Source organism: Bombyx mori, chromosome 24, assembly GCF_030269925.1.
Source record: "Bombyx mori chromosome 24, ASM3026992v2".
NCBI lineage: Eukaryota > Metazoa > Arthropoda > Insecta > Lepidoptera > Bombycidae > Bombyx > Bombyx mori.
Window position 1 is genome coordinate 11,709,466 of NC_085130.1, and position 22,526 is coordinate 11,731,991.

Below are 22,526 nucleotides of genomic sequence, written 5' to 3' on the forward strand. Positions count from 1 at the left end.
ATCCTCATTATACCAACAACCAATAGTTTTTGTGATAATCTTAAGATACCAGCACATTTTATTTGGTTATTGTTGTTAAACTTTCACATTATATTCGGCATTAATGGAAGCTTATCCAATGAAATAGAAGGTGGCTACAAAGAACTAATAAATACGTCATTGATAGTCTTATTGCCAATTACATTTAACGACAGTATTCCGTGTTTCGTTTTCAAGTGGCCACTCAAACTGGTCTTTTGGACGAATCCTTCGCCGCAGTGCGCGCATTTGTACCGACGATCATTCATGTGTATCCTGATGTGTTGCCTGAGCGTTTTCTTGCTGACATACATCTTCGAACACAGCCCGCACTGAAACTTCTTCGCGCCATTATGCTTGGCGACCATGTGATTCCTGAGGAAGGCGACATTGCCGAAGCTCATTTCGCAGTAGGCACATTTAAAAGTCTGTAACATTAAATGGAATTTTCTGATGTGCTGCGACAGTCGTGCCCATGTGGCGAAAGACTGATCGCAAGACTGACACGGAAACTGCGACGCCCTCCCGTGAACGTTCTTCAGGTGCAGCATTTTAGTGTGGTAATGTTTGAATTTCTCGTTACACAAGCTGCATTTGTTCATTCGTATTGCGTCGACGTGGACGCTTCTCTCGTGGCTGTTCCTCTTGCGGGCCGTGTCGAATGTCTTCGCGCAATTACTGCAAGCGAAGCTGCCTTTCAAGTGCTTCGGTTTGTGGTGCCTGACCATTTGGGCGTTCATGAATTGACTCCCGCAGACGTCGCACGAGTGTTCGCCAAAGTGCCTATACATGTGCTCTTGCAATGACTTGAACGAACCGAAAATAGTATTGCACGCCGTGCACCGTAAGTTCTCATCGTTGAACTTGAACGGCAAGATGTGATTCTTTAAGCCCACGTGGAACGGTATCTCGTGCGCGTTCGTCAAATGCTCGTAAATCCCTTCCAGTTTTTCGATAGTCGCGTCACAGATCTTGCACTTTAAATTGGTTATATCCAATTTAACGGAGAAGGCTGTGAGTCCTACTCCCTTCATGAATTGCTCTATGGTTTTGTTGTGCTCCTTGGCGGTATGAGCTTTTAAGTCCGCAGGGTCTTTGTACTGTTGCGTACAGAAGCAGCACAAGTAGCCCGCGTCATTGTACCTTCGGATTGGCGACGCGTTTGTGTACTTCAAGACTTGTATGACGTTGTGCCTTTGCTTGCCTAGTTCTTGGGCAGCTAGTACTCTCTTGTCCTTTGTGAGATCGGCCTTTTTTTGAACAACCTTCACCACGGCAACGGCTTTCTTTTGTGGCAACATGATTTTTGTCAGATCTTTACTTAAATTTAAGTACTTTTGTATGTAGTCTTGATCAAGTCTTCGAGGGGTCCCTATAAAAGAAGATTCATTCTGAATTCTCAGTTGTTTTAATATTAATCGATTTAAATATATATTTATTCTTTAAATAACGAATCGAATCTAATGGGATAAAGATTAAAGAGCGTTGTTGAAGCGTTTGCCTTTCGAAGTGGATAAATACTAAATAGCTCTTTTGTGATCATGAATATTATGCGCATTATGCGAATATACCCATATGCACAATAATATGGCTCCTACGATATAACTGTATAAGTCGCTACTTATTTTGTATTTAATTGCATATTTTTAGTATTTATTTGTATTTAATCGTATGTAAGTCTATCTTATATTGTATTTATTTTTCACATGTGTATATAAGTATATATTTTAATGTAAGTTTATTAAGATATAGCACCGTCTATGCTAGTTTGTTCATTCCTCTCCCTGCAAGGTAGCCTGGAAGAGATCGCTTTCAGCGATAAGGCCGCCAATTTATGTCACCGTCTATTATTTGTTTTATATGCTTACTCTGTAGATGTGGTGTCAAATAAAGAGTTATATTATCTTTTTATTAATACGTGAAGCAAAAACTTTGTTTTTTTTTTTTTTTTTTATTGCTTAGATGGGTGGACGAGCTCACAGCCCACCTGGTGTTAAGTGGTTACTGGAGCCCATAGACATCCACAACGTAAATGCGCCACCCACCTTGAGATATAAGTTCTAAGGTCTCAGTATAGTGACAACGGCTACCCCACCCTTCGAACCAAAACGTATTACTGCTTCACGGCGGAAATAGGCAGGGTGGTGGTACCTACCCGTGCGGACTCCCAAGAGGTCCTACCACCAGTGATTACGCAAATTATAATTTTGTGGGTTTGATTTTTATTACACGATGTTATTCCTTCACCGTGGAAGTCAATCGTGAACATTTGTTGTGTACGTATTTCATTAGAAAAATTGGTACCCGCCTGCGGGATTCGAACACCGGTGCATCGCTACACACGAATGCACCGGACGTCTTATCCTTTAGGCCACGACGACTTTGTACTCCTTTTTACGAAAATTGCGCGGACGGAGGAGTATGAAATTTCCCACACTTATAGAGAATATAGAGAAGAAGTGTAGAGTGCTAATATTGTTTTAAATTATGCATAAAAATACATTAAATCAATAAAGAAAACATTACACTACCATGTATTTGACACGCACACATATACTCTTTATTTATTGTCAAACTTTTGTTATTGCTTAAAATCTGTAGTCTAATTTAGAAGAGGTTCCTTATGTTTTAACATTATTTATCTACAGTGTAGTCTCGGCGAAATCTGTGATTATAGAAGTATAATAATAGTCTTTGACAATAGAACCTTAATAATGTTCAAACTTATAATTTCAATTAATTAGTCAGTTCAGTTATAGTCGAATTTCAACTACTGCGGGACCACTATAGTAGAATTATTTTGTCCGTGCAGTTTGGGTCATAAAAAGTCGGAGCGGTGAAGCGAGTATTTCGCTCTCTCTTCCACTCACGAGCCTTATGGACGGGCATAGTGATGCGCATTATTGTTGTCGATGAGCGTTATTGATAGTGTATTTAGTTTAGTCATTTTGTGGGTTAGTGACAAAAATGAAAGAAAAAATCACTAATTGAACACTTACACCACATATCACCGCAGCAAGTTAACGAGAACGGCAAAAATTAACAGTTTGTAACTTTTCGCGATCTATTCTTATTTCAGTGAAAATTTTTAACACATTGTTGATAACAACACGTGCAAATATTATTTTGAATAAATTCTGCCGTTTTGATACAAAACAAAGGAGTAGGCATTGTGTCACTAAAGAAATTCAGAGAACGAATGCATAAAAACACATTTATTTCTCTTCCACATAATGTACTACAATTTGCAGGTAAGTACAAATGACATACATATTATAATAACATAACAATGTCTCACCACCCTTCGTATACCACCCCGCCGCCGTGTACTTGCCTTCGATGACTCATTTGTTTTTATCGATAATGGCGTTGCGCCCGCGCAACATGGTCACCGCCCTAGCCGGGCTATGTTTTATGACCTAAACTGCACGGACAAAATAATTCTACTATAGTTATTATATATACCCTCCAAATTAACCGAACCGAATGACGTCAGACGTCCCCAGGGCGGCACACATTCTCTGTTAACTCTTTCAATTTCCTTCTCCTTCGCCTTATATGCAAAGTTTTGTGTTTTTTTTGTGGACGAGCTTACAGCCCACTGGTGTTAAGTGGTTACTGGAGCCCATAGACATCTACAACGTAAATGCGTCAACCACCTTAAGATATAAGTTCTAAGGTCTCAAGTATAGTTACAACGGCTGCCCCGCCCTTCAAACCGAAACGCATTACTGCTTCACGCCAGAAATAGGCAGGGTGGTGGTAGCTATCCCTGCACAAGAGGTCCTACCACCGTATTTTGTCGTGTGAAACAAAAAATGAACGTACTTTGAGTAGCTAACGCTTACGTACGGCAGTGCTTCTCAAACTTTGTGATATACCGCCCACTTTGGGCAAAATATAGTAGTAACCAACGTGCCCCCAGAAATTCTTCATCAAAACTTTTGACACAGGGAAATAATAATCTCTAAACGCTAAGGTAGAGTTATTTTTTTAAATTAAATATTATTGCATTACGTAACGTAACACAATATTCCAAATTGACTTAATTCATAAAGCTGTTACTGCAATGAATCCATGTTCTATTAAAAACAGTGGCAGGAAATTTATCGATTTTTTTTTATCTTGTTAAACTTTCCACCGCCCACCGATTTTTATTTAGCAACAACCACTTTCCCCCATATAACTTAGTTTCGATCGCTCACTCAGCCCCAGCCCGCGCTGGGTAGCGACCAACTTTGAGAGCCTATGATCTGATACGAGGCGCATAAACTTTGACGTCACAATTCAATATATGAAATAGAATTGTAAAGCTTTAAAAAATAAGCAGGGATAACGAATTATTTATGAATAATTATAATTTAACTTCCATTAGTCGGTCACTTGCATCTGTTGTACATACGCTTGTTTTTTCTTAAAGGGATTCGTTAAGCGACTGTACAATACCTTTGTAAGTTGTTACAGCAATTTTATTAAAGACTAGCGGATAGCTCCGGTTCCGCTCGGGTCTTTAACAAAAATTTGAACGATTTTTTTAAATAAAAGAACACTTATTGCGGCATAACTATAATAGTTAGACGTATGCTGTCGCGACATTTTTTGTAAATAATAATGTGTTCTACAAAGTCGTAGTACATTATTTTATTCTATCATCGATAGTTTTCGCAGGGCACGCGATGTAAAGAATATTTTAGGTATTTTTTTTACACCTTCGGTTACATTATTGAAGTTTTAGTAAGGATCCCTAATTTTATTCATAAAAGATTATAGCATATGTCACTCGGGAATAGTGCGTAAAAGAATTTCTCAAATCGGTTCTGTAGTTTCGGAGCCTATTCAATACAAACAAACAAACAAATCGTTCCTCTTTATAATATTACTAGCGACCCGCCCTCGCTTCGCTTCGGAAACATTAAAACACAAATGAAACCAAAAAAATAAAATAAAATAAAAATTAAAAAAAGTAGCCTATGTTCATCAGGGACAATGTCGGCTTCTAATGGAAAAATAATTTTTCAAATCGGTCCAGTAGTTTCGGAGCCTATTCGAAACAAACAAACAAACAAATCTTTCCTCTTTATAATATTATTATAGTATAGATATAGATATAGACAACTGTCGTCACCCCAAATTGTACATGAAAATCAATCCGATATCTGGCAGAGCATTGCGCGAAAAGGGTAATAAGAAAAAAGCAAGGAATTTCTTTCAAAAAAAATCTTATTTACATTACATACATTCAAATCAACAATGTAAAATCATCACACGTAAATTTAAACTAAGACATCACCACAATCAATAAAATTCACTATCTATTTAATATTCAGAAAATAAAGAGATCCAATAGGGCTTAAGCCTTTCACCGCGGTGTAGGTCACCTGTGCCCTACGCGACGCAATTAAGTATTATAATTATGTCGATTTCTGTTATTAAGGCGCCAGAACATCTAACATACTCTGGGAAAGGCGAATCTGAAGATACTGAGAATTAATCTATTTCTAAGAGACCTCAAAAGACTAAGTCGTCGTGCCCTAAAGGATAAGACGTCCGGTGCATTCGTGTTGAGCGATGCACCCGTGTTCGAATCTCAGGCAGGTACCAATTTTTCTAATGAAATACGTACTCAACAAATACTCATGATTGACTTCCACGGTGAAGGAATAACATCGTGAAATAAAAACTCAAACCCGCAAAATTATAATTTTCGTAATTACTGGTGGTAGGACATCTTGCGAGTCCGCATGGGTAGGTGCCACCACCCTGCCTATATCTGCCGTGAAGCAGTAATGCGTTTCGGTTTGAAGGGTAGGGCAGCCGTTGTAACTATACTGAGACCTTAGAACTTATATCTCAAAGTGAGTGGCGCATTTACGTTATAGATGTCTATGGGCTCCAGTAACCACTTAACAACAGGTTGGCTGTGAGCTCGTCCACCCATCTAAGCAATAAAAAAAACGACTCTGGGACAGACAAATCTGAAGATACTGAGAATGAATCTATTTCTAAGAGACCTCAAAAGACTAGGCATGCATTAAAAACAAAGAAGGCAACGTTAGTAACAGAAATAGAAACAATTTCTACAATGCGTCGCCCGAGGTCTTCGGTGACCTACATAGCAGTTAAGGGGCTAAAGAACCTCCATAGCAGTTAAGGGGCTAAAGAATCTCCAAAGCAGTTCCGACTAATTTCACCAAACCACAATCATTTGGATACGTTCGAAGCGATCAAGGAGGCTTTAGTCAAACCGTGGCTTTTCTTCAGATGCTTCCCTTTGCTGTTCTCAGTGGCGTATGCTTTACCGCAAACCTCGCACTTGACTTTCCGCTCGTTTGTATGCGTGGCCAAATAGTGCCCTAACATGTGCCTTTTGATGAAGAATCCCATGTTGCAAACCGAACATTCATATGGCCTTTCTTTGAAGTGCACGCTTCTCATGTGCAAAACCAATGTGGACTTCAGATTGAATCTCTTATCGCACATGCTGCATTTTATCCCTTCAACGTTGTGGACTTGAGCCATATGCCTGGTCTTTTGGTAGTAATTCTTGAATCGCGCTGTGCAGATCCGGCAAACGCTTTCGCCCGCGATCCCCTTGTGTTCGGTGTTCACGTGAGCTTTCTTCTTAGATTCAGAAGCGAAGACCTGCCCGCAGTACCGGCACGCGTAGCTGGACTTCTTCTTAACGTGCGTCGTCTCGTGTCTCAACAGACGGAAGCTGTTCACGAAACCGGCCCCGCAAGTGGTACATATAAAGTTTCTGTAGTGCAAGTTCATGTGTTGCATCAGCAGCTTCATGTTGTGGAAGATCTGGTCGCAGAGGCAACACTTCATGTCCTGATCCGGCGTCAGCTTGAACGGTTGGAAGTAGTCCGTTAGGCCCAAGTAGAACTTTTTGTCGTGTTCCGAAAATAGATGCTCCATTAGCGCGGTTATTGTGATGAAAGGCATTTCGCAAATCGTGCATTTAAGGTCGGTTATGTCTAAAAAAGCAACGAAGGTCGACAGGCCGGCGCTCGCTTTGTAATCTGGCTTCTGGTGTTTGTGGTCGGCGTGCGTGTGTCCTCTTAGCGTGTCCGGATCTTGGAAGATGCGGTAACAATACGCGCAGACGAAGCCGGCGTCGTTGCGATCCTTAAACGGGGTCGCGTTTGAATGTTTCAGGAGTAACGTCAGATTGTGCCACTGCTTCTGCATCTCGGGCAGGTTTCGTTCGCGAGCTATCAATCTGTGAAGCGGTACATTATCGTCGCGTTCCTCCTTTAATTCGTTCTTTCGTTTATCTCTCCTCCTCTTTCCTATAAAAGAGAAAATATTCTTTCACACGCGTTTTTATATGACCTCCGAACACACAATTGTTTCAAACGCTGAATTTGTAAAAAAAAAAAAGAAAATTGTCACGTAACAATTAAATACACAATAAATATTTTTGTACTGATGATAATTATGATTTTATTTATTTTGGATGAGTAGTTAAACTGTACCAATAAGAGTTATAATTCGTATTGAAGTGGCGAGACACAATATATTATGTAAGTATGCGTTTGTTTTTTGCATGTCATTTACAACATAACATTTTTTAAGGGATTTTATGACCTGGTAACTAAGACCTTTAAGTCATGTCTTACTTTAAATTATATTCTTATTTTTATAAAAAATGTTAGTTAATAAGGGGTGAAATGTTACATAACATTTCACTGTATTTAGGAATGTCTCAAAAAAAAAAATGCATTGAGCATTTATATAATGTAAAATTGCGTAGTATTTTTGGGCCTGCAAGCGAAATTGGGCTTTAATTCTGAACTCATAGCTTATAAGCTTTGGTTCGGACGGACATGAAAGAGAGAACCACTGAATTTCGGTTAAGATTCATCCAATTCAATCAATAAGTCATCCAATTCAATAAGTTCTCTCCACAATTCTAAAGTGCCAAGACCCCTCTCGTGAGAGTCAGCCAATCCATTCTATTAACTCATCCCCTTATGCAAATTCCCATCCCAACTTCATTATTAAGTCTGTGAGAATAGAGGCCTGCAGAGAGTACTTTATGGTGGACAGCGGCTTGGCTCTGCCTCTGGTATTGCTGAAGTCCATGGGCGATGGTAACCACTTACCATCAGATGGGCCGTATGCTCGTCTGCCTACAAGGGCAATAAAAAAAACTGCCAAAAGAGCATAGTATTTAGCTTTTTTTTTTAGTTTTTTTTAGTTTATGTTTTGAGTTTTTGACTACTATTAACAAAATTAATACATAATTTTATCTTACTTTAAAAGACAGATAATGTAGCTGGTAAAAAATTAAAAATAAATGTTGCAAAGATGATTAATATTAAAAATATCACAATATGTTAAACCTTTAAAACGCTCCTGTAAAATTAGTAAGTTTTGATATTATACAGTTTTAATGCGAGAAGACGAAATACTGTTGGAAAAGTTAGCAGAATCGTTATGAATTTATTAGTATACTCGGACCACCGGGGCGACCAGGCCGGAAGCTGTTCCGCCTGCTATGGCAATAATAACAAAACATTCGCGTCACCGCGTCTCGCATTCCACTGGTGGTAGGACGTCATGTGAGTCCGTACGGGTAGGTACCACCAACCTGCCTGTTTCTGCCGTGAAGCAGTAATGCGTTTCGGTTTGAAGGGTAGGACAGCCATTCTAACTATACTTGAGACCTTAGAACCCATATCTCAAGGTGGGTGGCGCATTTACGTTGTAGACGCCTACGGGCTCCAGTAACCACTTAACACCGGCTGGGCTGTGAGCTCGTCCACCCAGTTAAGCAAGTCCGTGTCGAGCAGCCAAACGAGGCAGAGCTCTGTTGTTATCGCTATACACTTGAAATCTAATAAATGGAATTCATTGGAAAAGTGAGTATTATTTACTGTCACTATGGAAGGCAATGACAACTTAACATAATGACGTCATCGTTTTTCATAACAACGTGGCGCCAGTCGCTGACGCCATCAGTCTCTGACGTCATCTGAGCGGTGACGTCAGAGACCATCTATCGTAATTTCGCATTAAAAGTGTACAATTGCTAAATATATTCGAGATTGAGTTAATATGCGGAATCATTTGGTATCACCAGTATTTTTCTCATAAATACTGTCAAATGAGCGAAGTTTAGTTTTAGTTTTTTTTTTTTAGTTTACCTTTGTTTTGACTACTATTAACAAAATTAATACATAATTTTATCTTACTTTAAAAGACAGATAATGTAACTGGTAAAAAATTAAAAAAGACAATGTTGCAAAGATGATTAATATTAAAAATATCACTTGTTAAACCTTTAAGACATTCTCCTGTAAAATTAGTAAGTTTTGAAATTATACAGTTGTAATGCAAGAAGACGATATATTAAATTCATGACGATAATTAACATATTTTTCCTACCTATCTTATTAACCTCAAAGGGTTATACTAGAATCATAATTTATATCATATATCATATAGGTGAGTTCAGGGGGCTCAACCTGGCAATTTGATAACATAGCCCTAGCAAGAACAGTGCTTCGCAGAATCTAACCACCAGAATCGCAATCCACCGAGAAAATCTCGAGAGAAATTCAGTAGGTTGAGTTTATGGGCTAGGTTGAAATCTTTGACGGGTTTGGCGAGAGCGGTGACCGGTGCTTGGATTGCCTAAAAGCACCGAGAGTGGATTGGGAGGATCCCGAAGGGACGCGCTTTGGGCGATGGAGACTGTTTAATGTTTGGTCCAAAGGATAGGGTTTTTTTATCAGTACTTCAAACTGAACATCAATCACAACGGATTATATCATATGCGGTTAAAAGTTGTCTATTAGTGTCTAAAATTTTTTTTTTATTGCCCTTGTAGGCAGATGAGCATACGACATATGATGGTGAGTGGTTACCGTCGCCCATGGACTTCAGCAATGCCAGGGGCCGAGCCAAGCCGCTGCCTACCGCTTAATACTCTCCACAAGCCTCTTTTAAAGAAGGACATGTCATAGCGCTCGGGAAACACCGTGGAGGGGAGCTCATTCCATAGCCGGATGGTACGTGGCAAGAAAGACCTCTGGAAACGCACTGTCGATGACCGCAGTGGCTCCAGGTAGTATGGATGAACTCTACTCCGGTGGCGGGCGGTGCGATGGTAAAAACGAGATGCCGGTATCATCTCGAACAATTCCTCGAACAATTTATGGTTGGTTCGTCATTTATTTCGGCTCTGATTGACATCAAACGTAATTAACTTTGGAAAATCAGTACGATCTCCTATTGAGACTGTGACCTCGTGACTCAACGCAATATATCCGTGCCCCTCGAGTCCAATGACCACACAACGCCGGCTAGTTGGCTCCTTTAGAGTCTAGACCTACCTATTAGCTAGTAGCCTAAGGGGATATTCCAGCTACGTCCTGACGGGTAGGTAACACCAGCCCTAGTAAGAGCAGTACTTCGCAGAATCTACCACCGGATCAGAATCGCGATTCACTGAGAAGATCCGGCGAGAAAATCACTGGGCTGTGTTAATGGATTAGTTCGCTCATCGAACTCTTCATTGTAATAGATGAGTTTGACGAGGAAGATGGTGACCCAATTCTAAGCCACTAGAAATTAAAAACACAGCTTCATAATTTTTCATTTTATTACTACATGAATAACCCCTGTTGTTTCTGCGCTAACTCTTTCTTCTTATTCTCGGCTGCGATCTGTTTCAAAGTCAACTCTCGATTATCGATCAGATGTTTCACATCGTCGAACTCCTTGAAGATGTCCAAGTTGTCCTGGTGGAGACGGACGTGATTCTTCAGACCGCCCTTCTGCATGAAGGTCCGCTTACAGACTTTGCATTGGTATCTAGTGTCGTTTTCGTGCATCCTCAGATGCTCTTTGAGGGTCCGAAGTCGGGAGAAGGACTTGCCGCATATATCGCACGAGAACATCTCCGCGCCCTCGTGCCTGGCTATGTGATCCACCAAGCCGCGTTTCGAGAAGAACATGGCGTTGCATTTGTCGCAGACGAAGTTCTTCTGCTGTAGATGGTGATGCTTTATATGTCGATTCAATTCGAATTTCTTTTTGTATATTTTGTTACAAGCGTTGCACGGGTACAGGATGGGGGTCTGGTTGTGGACCTTGACCAGGTGTTCGGATCTGTCGTAGTAGCTGACGAAAACCTCAGGACAGTGGGGACATTTGTTCCTCAGCCAGCCCCCTTCGTGGACCCCCTTCTCGTGATTCCTCTTCTTCGTTAGAGACCCGTATGTCTTCTCGCAGTAGTCGCAGGTGAATACGCCTTGAGCGTGGGTTTTATGGTGCTTCCTCAACGCTGCTATTGTGATGCACCCAACGCCGCATTTATTGCAACAATAATTCCTGTAATGACTGCTCATATGATGATAGAGATTCTTGAATGATATATGAACGACCGAACACAAAACGCAAGTGAAATTGCTTCCGTCTCCGAGACGGAACGGCAGGATGATGTCCTTTATGTGTTTATGGATGACTTTATTGTGTACAGTGACGATGTGGTCTTTCAGTTCGTTGAGATCCTTCAGGGGCAAATCGCATACGGTGCAACGCAGATTCGTGATGTCGACTTTGATCGGGTTGTAGCTGAGCTTGTAGTCGATCATTTTGTTGATTTTGTTCTTCTCCTTCTGCTGTGCGGTGTGCTCTCTTAGTTCGTCGATGTTCGGGAACGCTTTGGCGCAGTAAAGGCAGGAGAACCCTCGCATGGTCTTGTCTCGGAATGGGCTAGCGTTCGAATACTGTAGTATGGCGGTCAGGTTGACCCTGTGCTCTACGCGTTCTGGGGTGGCGCTAACGTCTTCTCTTCGTTTTTTCGGAGCGGCTCCGCCCGTTCCTACAACAGAAACGAGAGCACATCTCAATACTTCGGCCACTTTACGGTATCCTTATTTCTAGTGCGGTCTTCGGGGCGCTATTTTACGAATCGCTCGTCTTATATAACTTTTTTTTAATTTTATTTTTCGTCGATACATCGTCGTCTCCGTCACTACGATATTGCTTAGCGTTCGATTTAGCGATTTCAAAGTTAATTTGTGAACATTCATAATTCAGTGTTGGAATGTTTGAAAACGTTATACATATTTTAGTAAAAGAAATCGTTTTTAAGATTACATTAGATTTGGGGTCGATACCAATGTATTCAAGTAACGCGGAGATACACATTCATATCCTTATTAAGCAGGTATTCTGATATCTTACAACTACGATTATCATCACAAGATTATTAACAAACAAAATTGATTATTTATTGAAAATAAATATATGAAAAAAAAGGCTTCTCCTCTGTACTTTTTAGACTCCGTACTTTTGTGCTATCTAGATAGATCAATTACTGCAAGAATATTTAATCCTAAAAATTCTCAGACACACATATCCATGTATAATATTATAGATTTGAAACTGTCTATTAGTCTACACACGAGCTGGTCATCAATTCCTAAAAGTAATAATTTTTTTAATTTGTCGAGAAAGATTATAAATAACGATAAATATAACTATATACTGATTTTGAAATGTATTCTATAATACTTTTGGTTTTCATTTACCTATTTGTAAATACATATGAAGCATAATGAACTTAAACCTGTATTAATTAGAAAAGTGAAAACCTTAAATTTCTTATCAACTGTTTTCAGTGATGAAAACTTTTCCGAATGTATCAGTAAAACCAAACTTAAATAAAATTGATATTTTGATTACTTTTACATATTAAAAAGCCCCACATATATCCACAGTTATCAGCAAGTGATGAGAATTATTACCGCCCAGAAATTAATAGCCGAGCCAGAGTTTATTAGTTATAGTCACAACTAATTTATAGAGATATACTTGACAATATAAAAGGTGATTGAATTAGAAAAAGTGTCAAGAAATCTGCGTATAAACGAATGCTATATACAAATATATTTGTTTGCCCTTGTAGACAGACGAGCATACGGCCCACCTGATGGTGAGTGGTTACCGTCGCCCATGGACTTTAGCAATGCCAGGGCAGAGCCAAGCCGCTGCCTAACGTTAATGTGTAATCTATCTGTCTGTAATTCTGTCATCATTCTGTATTTATCTTCGTTTGTGGCAATGAGTCTAACTTTCATCTTATATCAGAAATTTTAAGGTTAAATTTACGGTACAAATTAGTCTAAAGTTTGTTTTATACATGGAACCCCCCAATTTGCTATGTTATCGGACAAATAATTCAAAGAAAGCTTAAATGGCACACGTCTTAAATACATCGACTTCTATGTGAGATATTAAATTCGAAGATTTGAAATTAGTACGTGACCTCAGATCTCCAGTCTGAAGACTTTTTGCTACTAAAGTATTTTATCAGTCATTTTTTAAAGCAAGATGAGACAGACACGAGAATGTTTTCATGATTGCATTAACTGCTGCACGTATTTAAAAGGACACATCGCACCTTTAGAATTATAGAGACCCATTTCGAAATTTTTGGATTTCGTCTATATCCATTAAAAAGTGGACCTAGAACAAAAATGAAACCCGCAAAATTATAATTTGCGTAATTACTGGTGGTAGGACCTCTTGTGAGTCCGCGCGGGTGGGTACCACCGCCCTGCCCTTTTCTGCCGTACAGCAGTTATGGGTTTCGGTTTGAAGGGTGGGGCAGCCGTTGTAACTATACTGAGACCTTAGAACTTATATCTCAAGGTGGGTGGCGCATTTACGTTGTGGATATCTATGGGCTCTAGTAACCACTTAACACCAGGTGGGCTGTGAGCTCGTCCACCCATCTAAGCAATAAATAAAAAAACATTTTCAGCGACTTTTAATAATCAAATGACCAGAAGTAGCTTGTAAAGGGACAAAGCTATCCATTGGTCTCTTTCACACCGTCCCCTTCCTCTACGTTTTTTCGGTTTGCGAACTTTAATCGATGTTTTTAAAAAAAAACGCTTTTTGGGTTGGGTCTTTATAAGTCTAAAGGTGCGACATATTTGATTTTTAACAATTCGGTCAGTAAAATCATTACTGCCTTAAGCTAAAAACTATTCCGTACACTGCTTTATAATTTTCATTTCTAGTCTTAATTCTTTTTAGTAGGTAATTTTCGTTTCTAATTTTCTAGTCTTTCATTTATCACACAAAAATCTAAGGGAGATAAATTTAACTGAAAGTTATTTTGAATATTTGACCTCATGCCGAACAGCGAAATGTTATGATAGGACTCAGAATGAATGAAGAAAACATGAGTATAAAAATTTTTACTTAATAAATAGTCGTGTTTCTCAAATGTCCTCCGACACAATTGGCTATTATTTCATTGGGTACTATTTAATTATTATTATACTATTTAAATATTATTTATTAGTATACTATTTAAATATTATTTATTACTATATATTTAATCGTCAGTGGTATTTAATGGCCAACCAATCATCTAAGACCAAAATTTGTGATTCGTTTATTCTGTCTTATTCTTGAAACCTATACCTGTGATGTAATTTTTAAATCAAATCTTTAAAGAATCCTTATTCCTAAATGATTTCATTAAATATATATAATAATATTTTATAGTATAATACAATCTAATACGATTCAGTTTTGGTTATTTGGACGTTACGACAATGTCATTCAGTTTTGAAATCTTAATTATTTGGACCGTTATGTCTCGCAATAACCATTGCAAATCAGACATTTAAAATCGAATAGGGCTGGGATAGCTTTAATATTTCTTTAGAATAAACAACACACGGACAGCCTTGGATTAAAAATTGGTGCTTTCACAATCCGAACCACGTTATACTACAAACAATATCATTTTTTAAAAGAATCTTTTGAAATAAATATCCTAACAGCTTCGATTGTGTGTCCAACTTCTAAAATTCCACCGATTTTTAAAGGCATACGAACAACGCTTATATTTCGCCAGATTACTTTAATTCTACGATTTATTGGAGTTTATAAGTCAATGATCTATCTAAACACATCTGTTAATATCTTACACGTTTATTTTATTTCCGACTCTACTCATCATAGCGTCGGCACGTGAGAAAAATAAAACTATTTAATTAGGATTTGGATTTCTTTTACTGGGCTATTCAAAGGTATCCCCACGGCGATCCTTCTCTATAAACCCGAAACCATTACTCAATTCTATCCACCGCCGTTGAAACGAAATTCTAACTTATTGCCAACAAGCTTAGAAACATATTACCACAAACATTAATAGTTTGAGTTATGAAATTTTCACGCATCGTCGGTAAGCAATATCGCAGAGCGGAATTCTTTTTGGGAAAACCCACTATAATTTTATTTTCTAGCTCCTTAACGTAATAGGCAAAGTAATTCTATTGAAAATTTCGATCCCCAATTCCCAGAGGCCTTTAAAACGTCATCTTTCTTACACGGTCAATTTTCGCTGACATCCCACGGAACATTGGCAACAATTGGGCTTTCATTTGTTTTATTCTTCCCGTTTTTCAAATGACGTATTCTAAAGCTCCGTTCAAATTTAATTTACGATCTCTATTGAGCCGCTTTCCGTCGCGTCTCTCTCACAATCAAACTTTATGTTCCTCATTTCCTCGTGTTTTCGGTACACATTCCAATCTGCCCGAGGACTTTTCGGCACATTCCGAATTTAAATGTGAAAGATTTTCGGACTCACCTTCAATGCTTCGGCCTTCTTGGGCAGCAGAGACATTGAATTCGGAACTAAAATCGCGCTGTGTCGGTGCTTTGACTGATTCACCTTCTCTCTTAACGGGCAGAAAGTAGTCTGACGAATTCTCAGATTCAGATGAAAACTTTGCCGTCTTATTCGAGTGGGAATTTTGGACCGTTGACGATTCCTCGGTCTTATTATCCTCGGCATTGCTTAACTTTTCATTCTTATAGATGAGCGATATGTCTTCAACTAGAAAGTCCGGAGGCTCTGAAAAAATATAGTTAGATGGAGCGATGCAAGCTACTTGCATCAGTACAGACGGTAGAGCACTTGACTGTGAAACGATGTCATCAACATCAAAGTTAAAGTTTGGCGGTGTCTTTGAAACCATTCGACATTAATAACCGTATTGTAGTGGGTATTTATTTTTAAGTCAAAAAGAAACGAATTATAACGGAGAAGTACGAACAAACACATTCGGCTCGTTGTGAGAAAAATGTTAAACACGTAAATGTCAAATTTTGATAATAAAAAAAACAATATTTACGACAAAGTACATCTTTTCTGTGACGGTTGCCTTGGACAGAACAAGAATAATACGGTTATCCTATTTTCGATGGCAGTGTCTGTGCAAAGAAATATAATGGTCAATACATATTTTCCAGTACGAGGCCGCCACTCTTTTATTGATTGTGACAGAAATTTTTTAGTTCTCAAACGGAAAATCAGAGGTGAAGATCGCGTATTCACCCATCAGCAGTATATTGATCTTATAATACAATCCAGCAACACCGAGAAATTTAACGTTGAAACAGTCAATACAGAAGATATTATTGATTTTAAGAAATGGGCACAAATAAATTTTAAAGCTAAACCTTTATCATTGAGAAGTTACGGAAAAGGTGTGCCTAAAAATCAAAAAGTTACTTTTCAGGTATCAACTTATTATGAGTTTGTTTTTGATCCCAGAAAACCTGGTGAAGTAAACGCAAAAAAATACATAGATAACAATATTTCTCAAGAGATTTACGTTTTTCGAAAGTAAAAGGTACTTGCAGTAACTTACCTAGCCAAGATAATCCAGCCTATAGTGGTAAAGTACCTATTAATCACCTAAAAATTGAAGACGTTTCAAAGGTGAAACAATACATACCGGCAGAATTTACAAATTTTTATAGAGAAATTCTACAATGGCCAACTACTACCGAACGAGAGCCTCCAGAGGAAGATTTTTAAAGAAATTATTTATAAATATAAATATTTTTATTTCTGCCGTGAAGCAGTAATGCGTTTCGGTTTGAAGGGCGGGGCAACCGTTATAACTACATGAGACCTTAGAAACTTAGAACCTTAGACCTTAGAACTTATATCTCAAGATGGTGGCGCATTTACGTTGTAGATGTCTATGGGCTTTAGTAACCACTTCACACCAGGTGGGCTGTGAGCTCGTCCACCCATAAGCAATAAAAAAAAAACTAATTATGTGGTGTCGTGGGACACCAGGTAGGAACGAAGTTCCTTCGGCTAATGTAGAAACGACACAATTTGCAAAAAAAAAAATCGTGCTCAATTTTATGTTGGTTTTCTTGATTTTTTTCTTAAATTTTGCTGATTAATTTTTATTTAAGTACAGCAAAGTATTTAGGAAATTCAGTATTTTAGGAAATAATAAATTACGTAAAATAAAAATAAAATCGTAATTCCAATTATCAATTAAAATAACAAAATATGTCTCTTTATTTTTGTTTGACAACATAAAATTACATAGTAATATAAATAATTACAAAATAGAGAGAGAAGGGATGAGAGAACGAAAAGAAAGAGGGAGAAAGAGAAAGGTATTATACACTACTCGCTTGTGTATACGACTGTCGCGCCTACGCACGTCTCATTTAACGGTTTTATTCCACGCACTTTTTTCCACGGATTTTTTCTTACGGTTTTACTATCACATTTTTTTCAGTTCGATCGCGCAGCAAAATCCCTATCCCCTCCAAGCCTGCCGTAAGGAACTTCGTTCCAATATGAAAATTCTCGGAATTAAATAAAAATAACAATTTTGTTTTTCCTTTGATGTTTCCCCGTCGGACGGATTCCTTTTGTTTATTTTAAGTTTATTTTATATAAAAGTTTAGGTCTTTTATTTATCGATTGAGGTACTACGAAGTCTGCCGGGTCAGCTAGTTTGTAATATAAAGATTCAATAAAAATTTAATTTAAAAAATACAGTCCACGCTTAATTATCACAACGCAACATATTATTATGGTCCTTCTCCCGTGAAACAATTGGATCGACAATCCGCGAACAATACAATTTGAAAACTGACGCTTAGCCGCCATTTTCAAGTCGTCGGCGCCTACACCGGCTGGATAAAACAAAGATCGCTGAAGACATCGGCATCAAGGAATTAAACACAACATTCAACATACAATTAGGAAGCACATAACTGCACAGGAACCAATTTTGCTGACACAAAGAAGGAGGTTGCACCATTCACTGTGAGTCAGTTCCAATCATCTAATACATTCCTTTTATCCTTTTTTAATTTTAACCATCGAGATTATATTATACAGGGTGACTTGTAAATTCGACGTATTCCTCTTGGAATGTGATAATACCAAGAAATTTCAAACAAAATTAACCATAATGTCCCTAATACCAAGGTCTTACCTGAGGATAAAAGGGGTACAAAGTTTTTGCTTCACGTATTAATATCATTATATTATCGTGGAAAATGGACGGTAGCCGTTCAATACATGTGTTGGGGAGTAGGTCCTATAAAAATTATTCGTCTCAAATGCTAGACACCGCAGTGGATCTGGCAAGCCGCAAAATTATTTGATCATTAGAGGCATCAATGCAAATTTCGAATTCCCAGAAGAACAATAGACAATAAAGTAAAAAATAAACACCCAAAAAAGCCAGGAGCCCGCCCAGCAACGACTTACTGCTACCGAAGAACTAGATATAATAATAGTAAATGACGCGGCAGCAGATTTTGGGACACCTGTGTCGAGATTGGAACCTAGGCTCATCGTCCGCACTTACTTGAATAAAAATAATAAGGGGAATTTGTTTAGTGACAGCCTTCCTGGAAAATGGTGGGTTAAAAATGGTTTTGACCCGCTATAAAGAAAAGTTAACAGAAAGAGTCACGCAAAACATTAAAAGAGTTCGCGCTTCCACTAATACTGGTGACTGACTTTTTAAAAATTACATGATTCTCTTGATAATATACCCTCTCGAAACATTTTAGATTATGATGAGACCAATCTCTCAGATAATCCTGGTTCAACATAATGTATTTTTTGACTTTTTAAAATTTACGTAATTCTCTTGATAATATACCCTCTCAAAACATTTTAGATTATGATGAGACCAATCTCTCAGATAATCCTGGTTCAACATAATGTATTTTTTGACTTTTTAAAATTTACGTAATTCTCTTGATAATATACCGTCTCAAAACATTTTAGATTATGATGAGACCAATCTCTCAGATAATCCTGGTACAACATAATGTATTTTTTGACTTTTTAAAATTTACGTAATTCTCTTGATAATATACCCTCTCAAAACATTTTAGATTATGATGAGACCAATCTCTCAGATAATCCTGGTTCAACAAAATGTATGTTTAAACGTAACGTAAAATATCCGGAACGTATATATATTCGAACGTATATAATATTCCCAAAGGACCTATTTCTAGACGGCAGATAGTACTCTGTTACCTACATAATTATACAGTTTACAAGGCTGAGCATTTATGGACAGTGTGGTGCGAAAATGGGGCTGACAATGCGCGATATAATAGGAGTAAATCTGGTTGGTTCGACTCGACAGTTTTCCAAGGCTGGTTTACTTCAGTTATCATACCATGGGCAGACAACCTGGATGGTCCAAAGTTGATTATAGGCGACTATCTTTCAAGCCATCTTAATGTTGATATAGCGTGTAAATGTGAAGAACATGTAGGTACCCTATATTTATTAAAGTTTTTTTATAATCTAAATATTTTTTAATCTTATGACAACCCTGACTCCCATTTCTTGTTTGAAAAAGTCTAAAATAGGCTACTAAATTTGCCACATTGTAGATATTTCCATTGCTAGTCGGGAATATGATAAGTTTTTAGTATATTTTTACTGTGACCAAGCGTGTGGGCAATGACAACAATGACATTTTATAGTAATTCCATTTATTTCATTCGAAATTTGTGTATGGCAATCTTACCACAAGTGATGCTTAACTTTGCCATTTTTGTTTTTGGACTTAAATATCAATAATATTTAAGAAAAATGCACTATCAAGATGATTGATTGCTCTATATATTCTCATAGAGATTTTTTAAGAAAAACCTTTCCAAACTTTTTTGTCGGCTGAAAAGTGGTAAAGTTGCCAGGTTTCTTGTCTTTAATAATGTCTAGAATAATGTCTAGAATTTAATGTCTACTTCTAGTTCGACGCTACAGGGCTACGACAGTTGGAGGGAGGATGGATGTCGCAGATTTGATCCTGAAAGAAGTTTTATAAAATTATTAACAAATTAATTGACTCAAAACAACTTTATGAAAATGTTTCCCAACATAAAGACGAAGAATTTTAACCTCCATATTATTATTTTAATTTTTTAATAATGTTTTTATTTAGAATTTAATTTTAAAAAAGCATTGATTTCTTTAATTAATGGCGGTTTCTTTGTTAATTTTATTATTTTATCGTTAAATCAAAGTAACATTCATGTTGTTACCATGTAACACGACAGCAACAAAATATAATAGATATTTAGTAGTTAGTTAGATAGTTTCTCGTTCTCTTTTGGTAGAATTCAGTAGCTTTTAACCTCCACAAGCAGTATTCGTCAAATGAAATCTCGTGACACTGAACATAACCTTGTTCGTTTACATTAAAAATGCCAGACATTAAAAATCTAAATAAAAAAACGAGTTTCAATTAAAGCAAAGCTAACACAATATTCACATGAACATTTCTTAATCGTGTGCAAAAAAACTAAGTGAGCTTCATGTGACAGAAATCCAATACCGACTTCAAACATACCAATCATTACACGAGAAATAAGATGCATTACAGAATGATAGGGAGTCTTTGGTGGATGATCCCAACGAGCAATATACGTAGCGTGAAGAATTCGAGAAACAATATTACTTGGTTTGGTAGCTTCATTACGTCAGATGATCAGTGCAGTGCGCAAGCTTCTACAGGAAAAAACAGTGTCCGAGATGGATTCTTTTGATGCACATACACATAAACACTCAATAACATTGCCTAAAATAGACCTTCCAAAATACAATGGTGTTTATCATGACTAGTTGGAATTTAGACTCTTTTTTTTTTTTTTATTGCCTTTGTAGGCAGACGAGCATACGGCCCACCTGATGGTAAGTGGTCACCGTCGCTCATGGACGTCAGCAATGCCAGGGGCAGAGCCAAGCCGCTGCCGCTTCAATATAATTCACTAGCTTTTGCTGGCGACTCCGTCCGCGTGGAATAGTTACTTTGGCATAACGCTAAGTTTTACCTCCCACTTCATTTACGTAGAAAGAATAGTACATTATGCACCAAGGGAGAAAAGTTGGACATTTCCTCCCGCGTGTAAAATTGCCTGGCATTAACTATGGCGCCATCTAGTTTTGTTAGTTGGACACGCTTTAATGTTTTCATGTTAAAACAAATGCAGCTAAATCTCTAGCAAATTCCATTCAAAAATCGTTACAGGCATCAAAAACAGCTACATATGCCAACTAGTAAGAATCAAATACAGCTAAGAGTTACGCCAGCCAATCAGAGAGCAAGATTTCGTAAAAACAACATGGCCGTCCCGTATAATTCATGCGAATGTTTCGTCCGTCAAACGTAAAATGTCGTTATCGCATTATTGTCGATCATCCTCTCAAGAACGCAAATACCCATCTAGTGACTAATGCCCGTTTTCACCGACAAGTTCCCAAAGTGCTCCTACGTAGGAAACACTTTAGACAGGAGATTACCTAAATCAACCACCTACCTAAATTCATTTTCACCATGCTTTGTGCTAAGTTTTAAGGAGTTTCTTAGTTAGGTGACGTTTTAATATTTTGATTTGAGTACTGTTTTATCAATAAAAATATGTGATCCGCGATTACCTTTAAAATATCCATCAAATAAAAGAATAATAAATATTAATGACAATAAATCATAATTAAACGTCTCTGGTATATAATTTATTAAAAAAACCCAATCTGTTATATAAATATGAAATTGAATAACGCACTTTAGTCGTGAATGTCAATAATTCAATTTTCAGTTTAAATAAAAAAGTTAATGTCAAACTAAAAACTTCAAACAAAAGTGACCAAAATAAATTTGTGGATTTAATTCATTGAAATTGCTGAAAGTATCGGCAGATTGCCATTAATCTGGCAAATAATAATAATAAATTCGTTATTCTTCATTATCATTTTGAAACCAAATTATGGCGGAAAAAAAAAACGTGGCCAAAACTTTACGGCCGAAGAAAAAGATAAACTTGTGAAGTTATTGGCTTCCAACAAAGAAATTATATTAAATAAAAAAAACAGATGGCTGTACCAATGAGGCCAAAAATAGGGCCTGGTTAAATGTGACCGACGAATTTAATGCGTCTCCGACTGTTTACAGGTTAATAAATAAAAAATTTTAACAAAGTTTTTGTATTTAATGATATAACGCTATAATCAGAATACTAAAAAAACCGTATCGTATTAACTACGAATATAAAAGTTGAAATAATAAAAATAATTTCAGGACTAAGGACTCATTGATGAAAGTGTGGGTTAAACTAAAAATTGAGAGCAAATTATACTATCAATCCGCTAAGCTGAGCGTAACTAA

At 37.5% G+C, this 22,526-nt stretch overlaps 1 protein-coding gene across 1 annotated transcript in view; it reads right to left on the reverse strand.

Moving 5' to 3' along the window:
* The window catches only part of LOC101746942 (zinc finger protein 208), an 87,123-nt gene that overhangs the window by 2,387 nt on the left and 62,210 nt on the right, over positions 1 to 22,526 (reverse strand). Inside the window, exons 5-9 of the mRNA XM_062675838.1 lie at positions 15,653 to 15,919; positions 10,639 to 11,857; positions 10,582 to 10,595; positions 6,264 to 7,313; positions 176 to 1,390 (exon numbers count right to left, since the gene is read on the reverse strand). Coding sequence (XP_062531822.1) covers positions 176 to 1,390; positions 6,264 to 7,313; positions 10,582 to 10,595; positions 10,639 to 11,857; positions 15,653 to 15,919 — 3,765 coding nt within the window. The remainder of the gene's footprint in view (positions 1 to 175; positions 1,391 to 6,263; positions 7,314 to 10,581; positions 10,596 to 10,638; positions 11,858 to 15,652; positions 15,920 to 22,526) is intronic.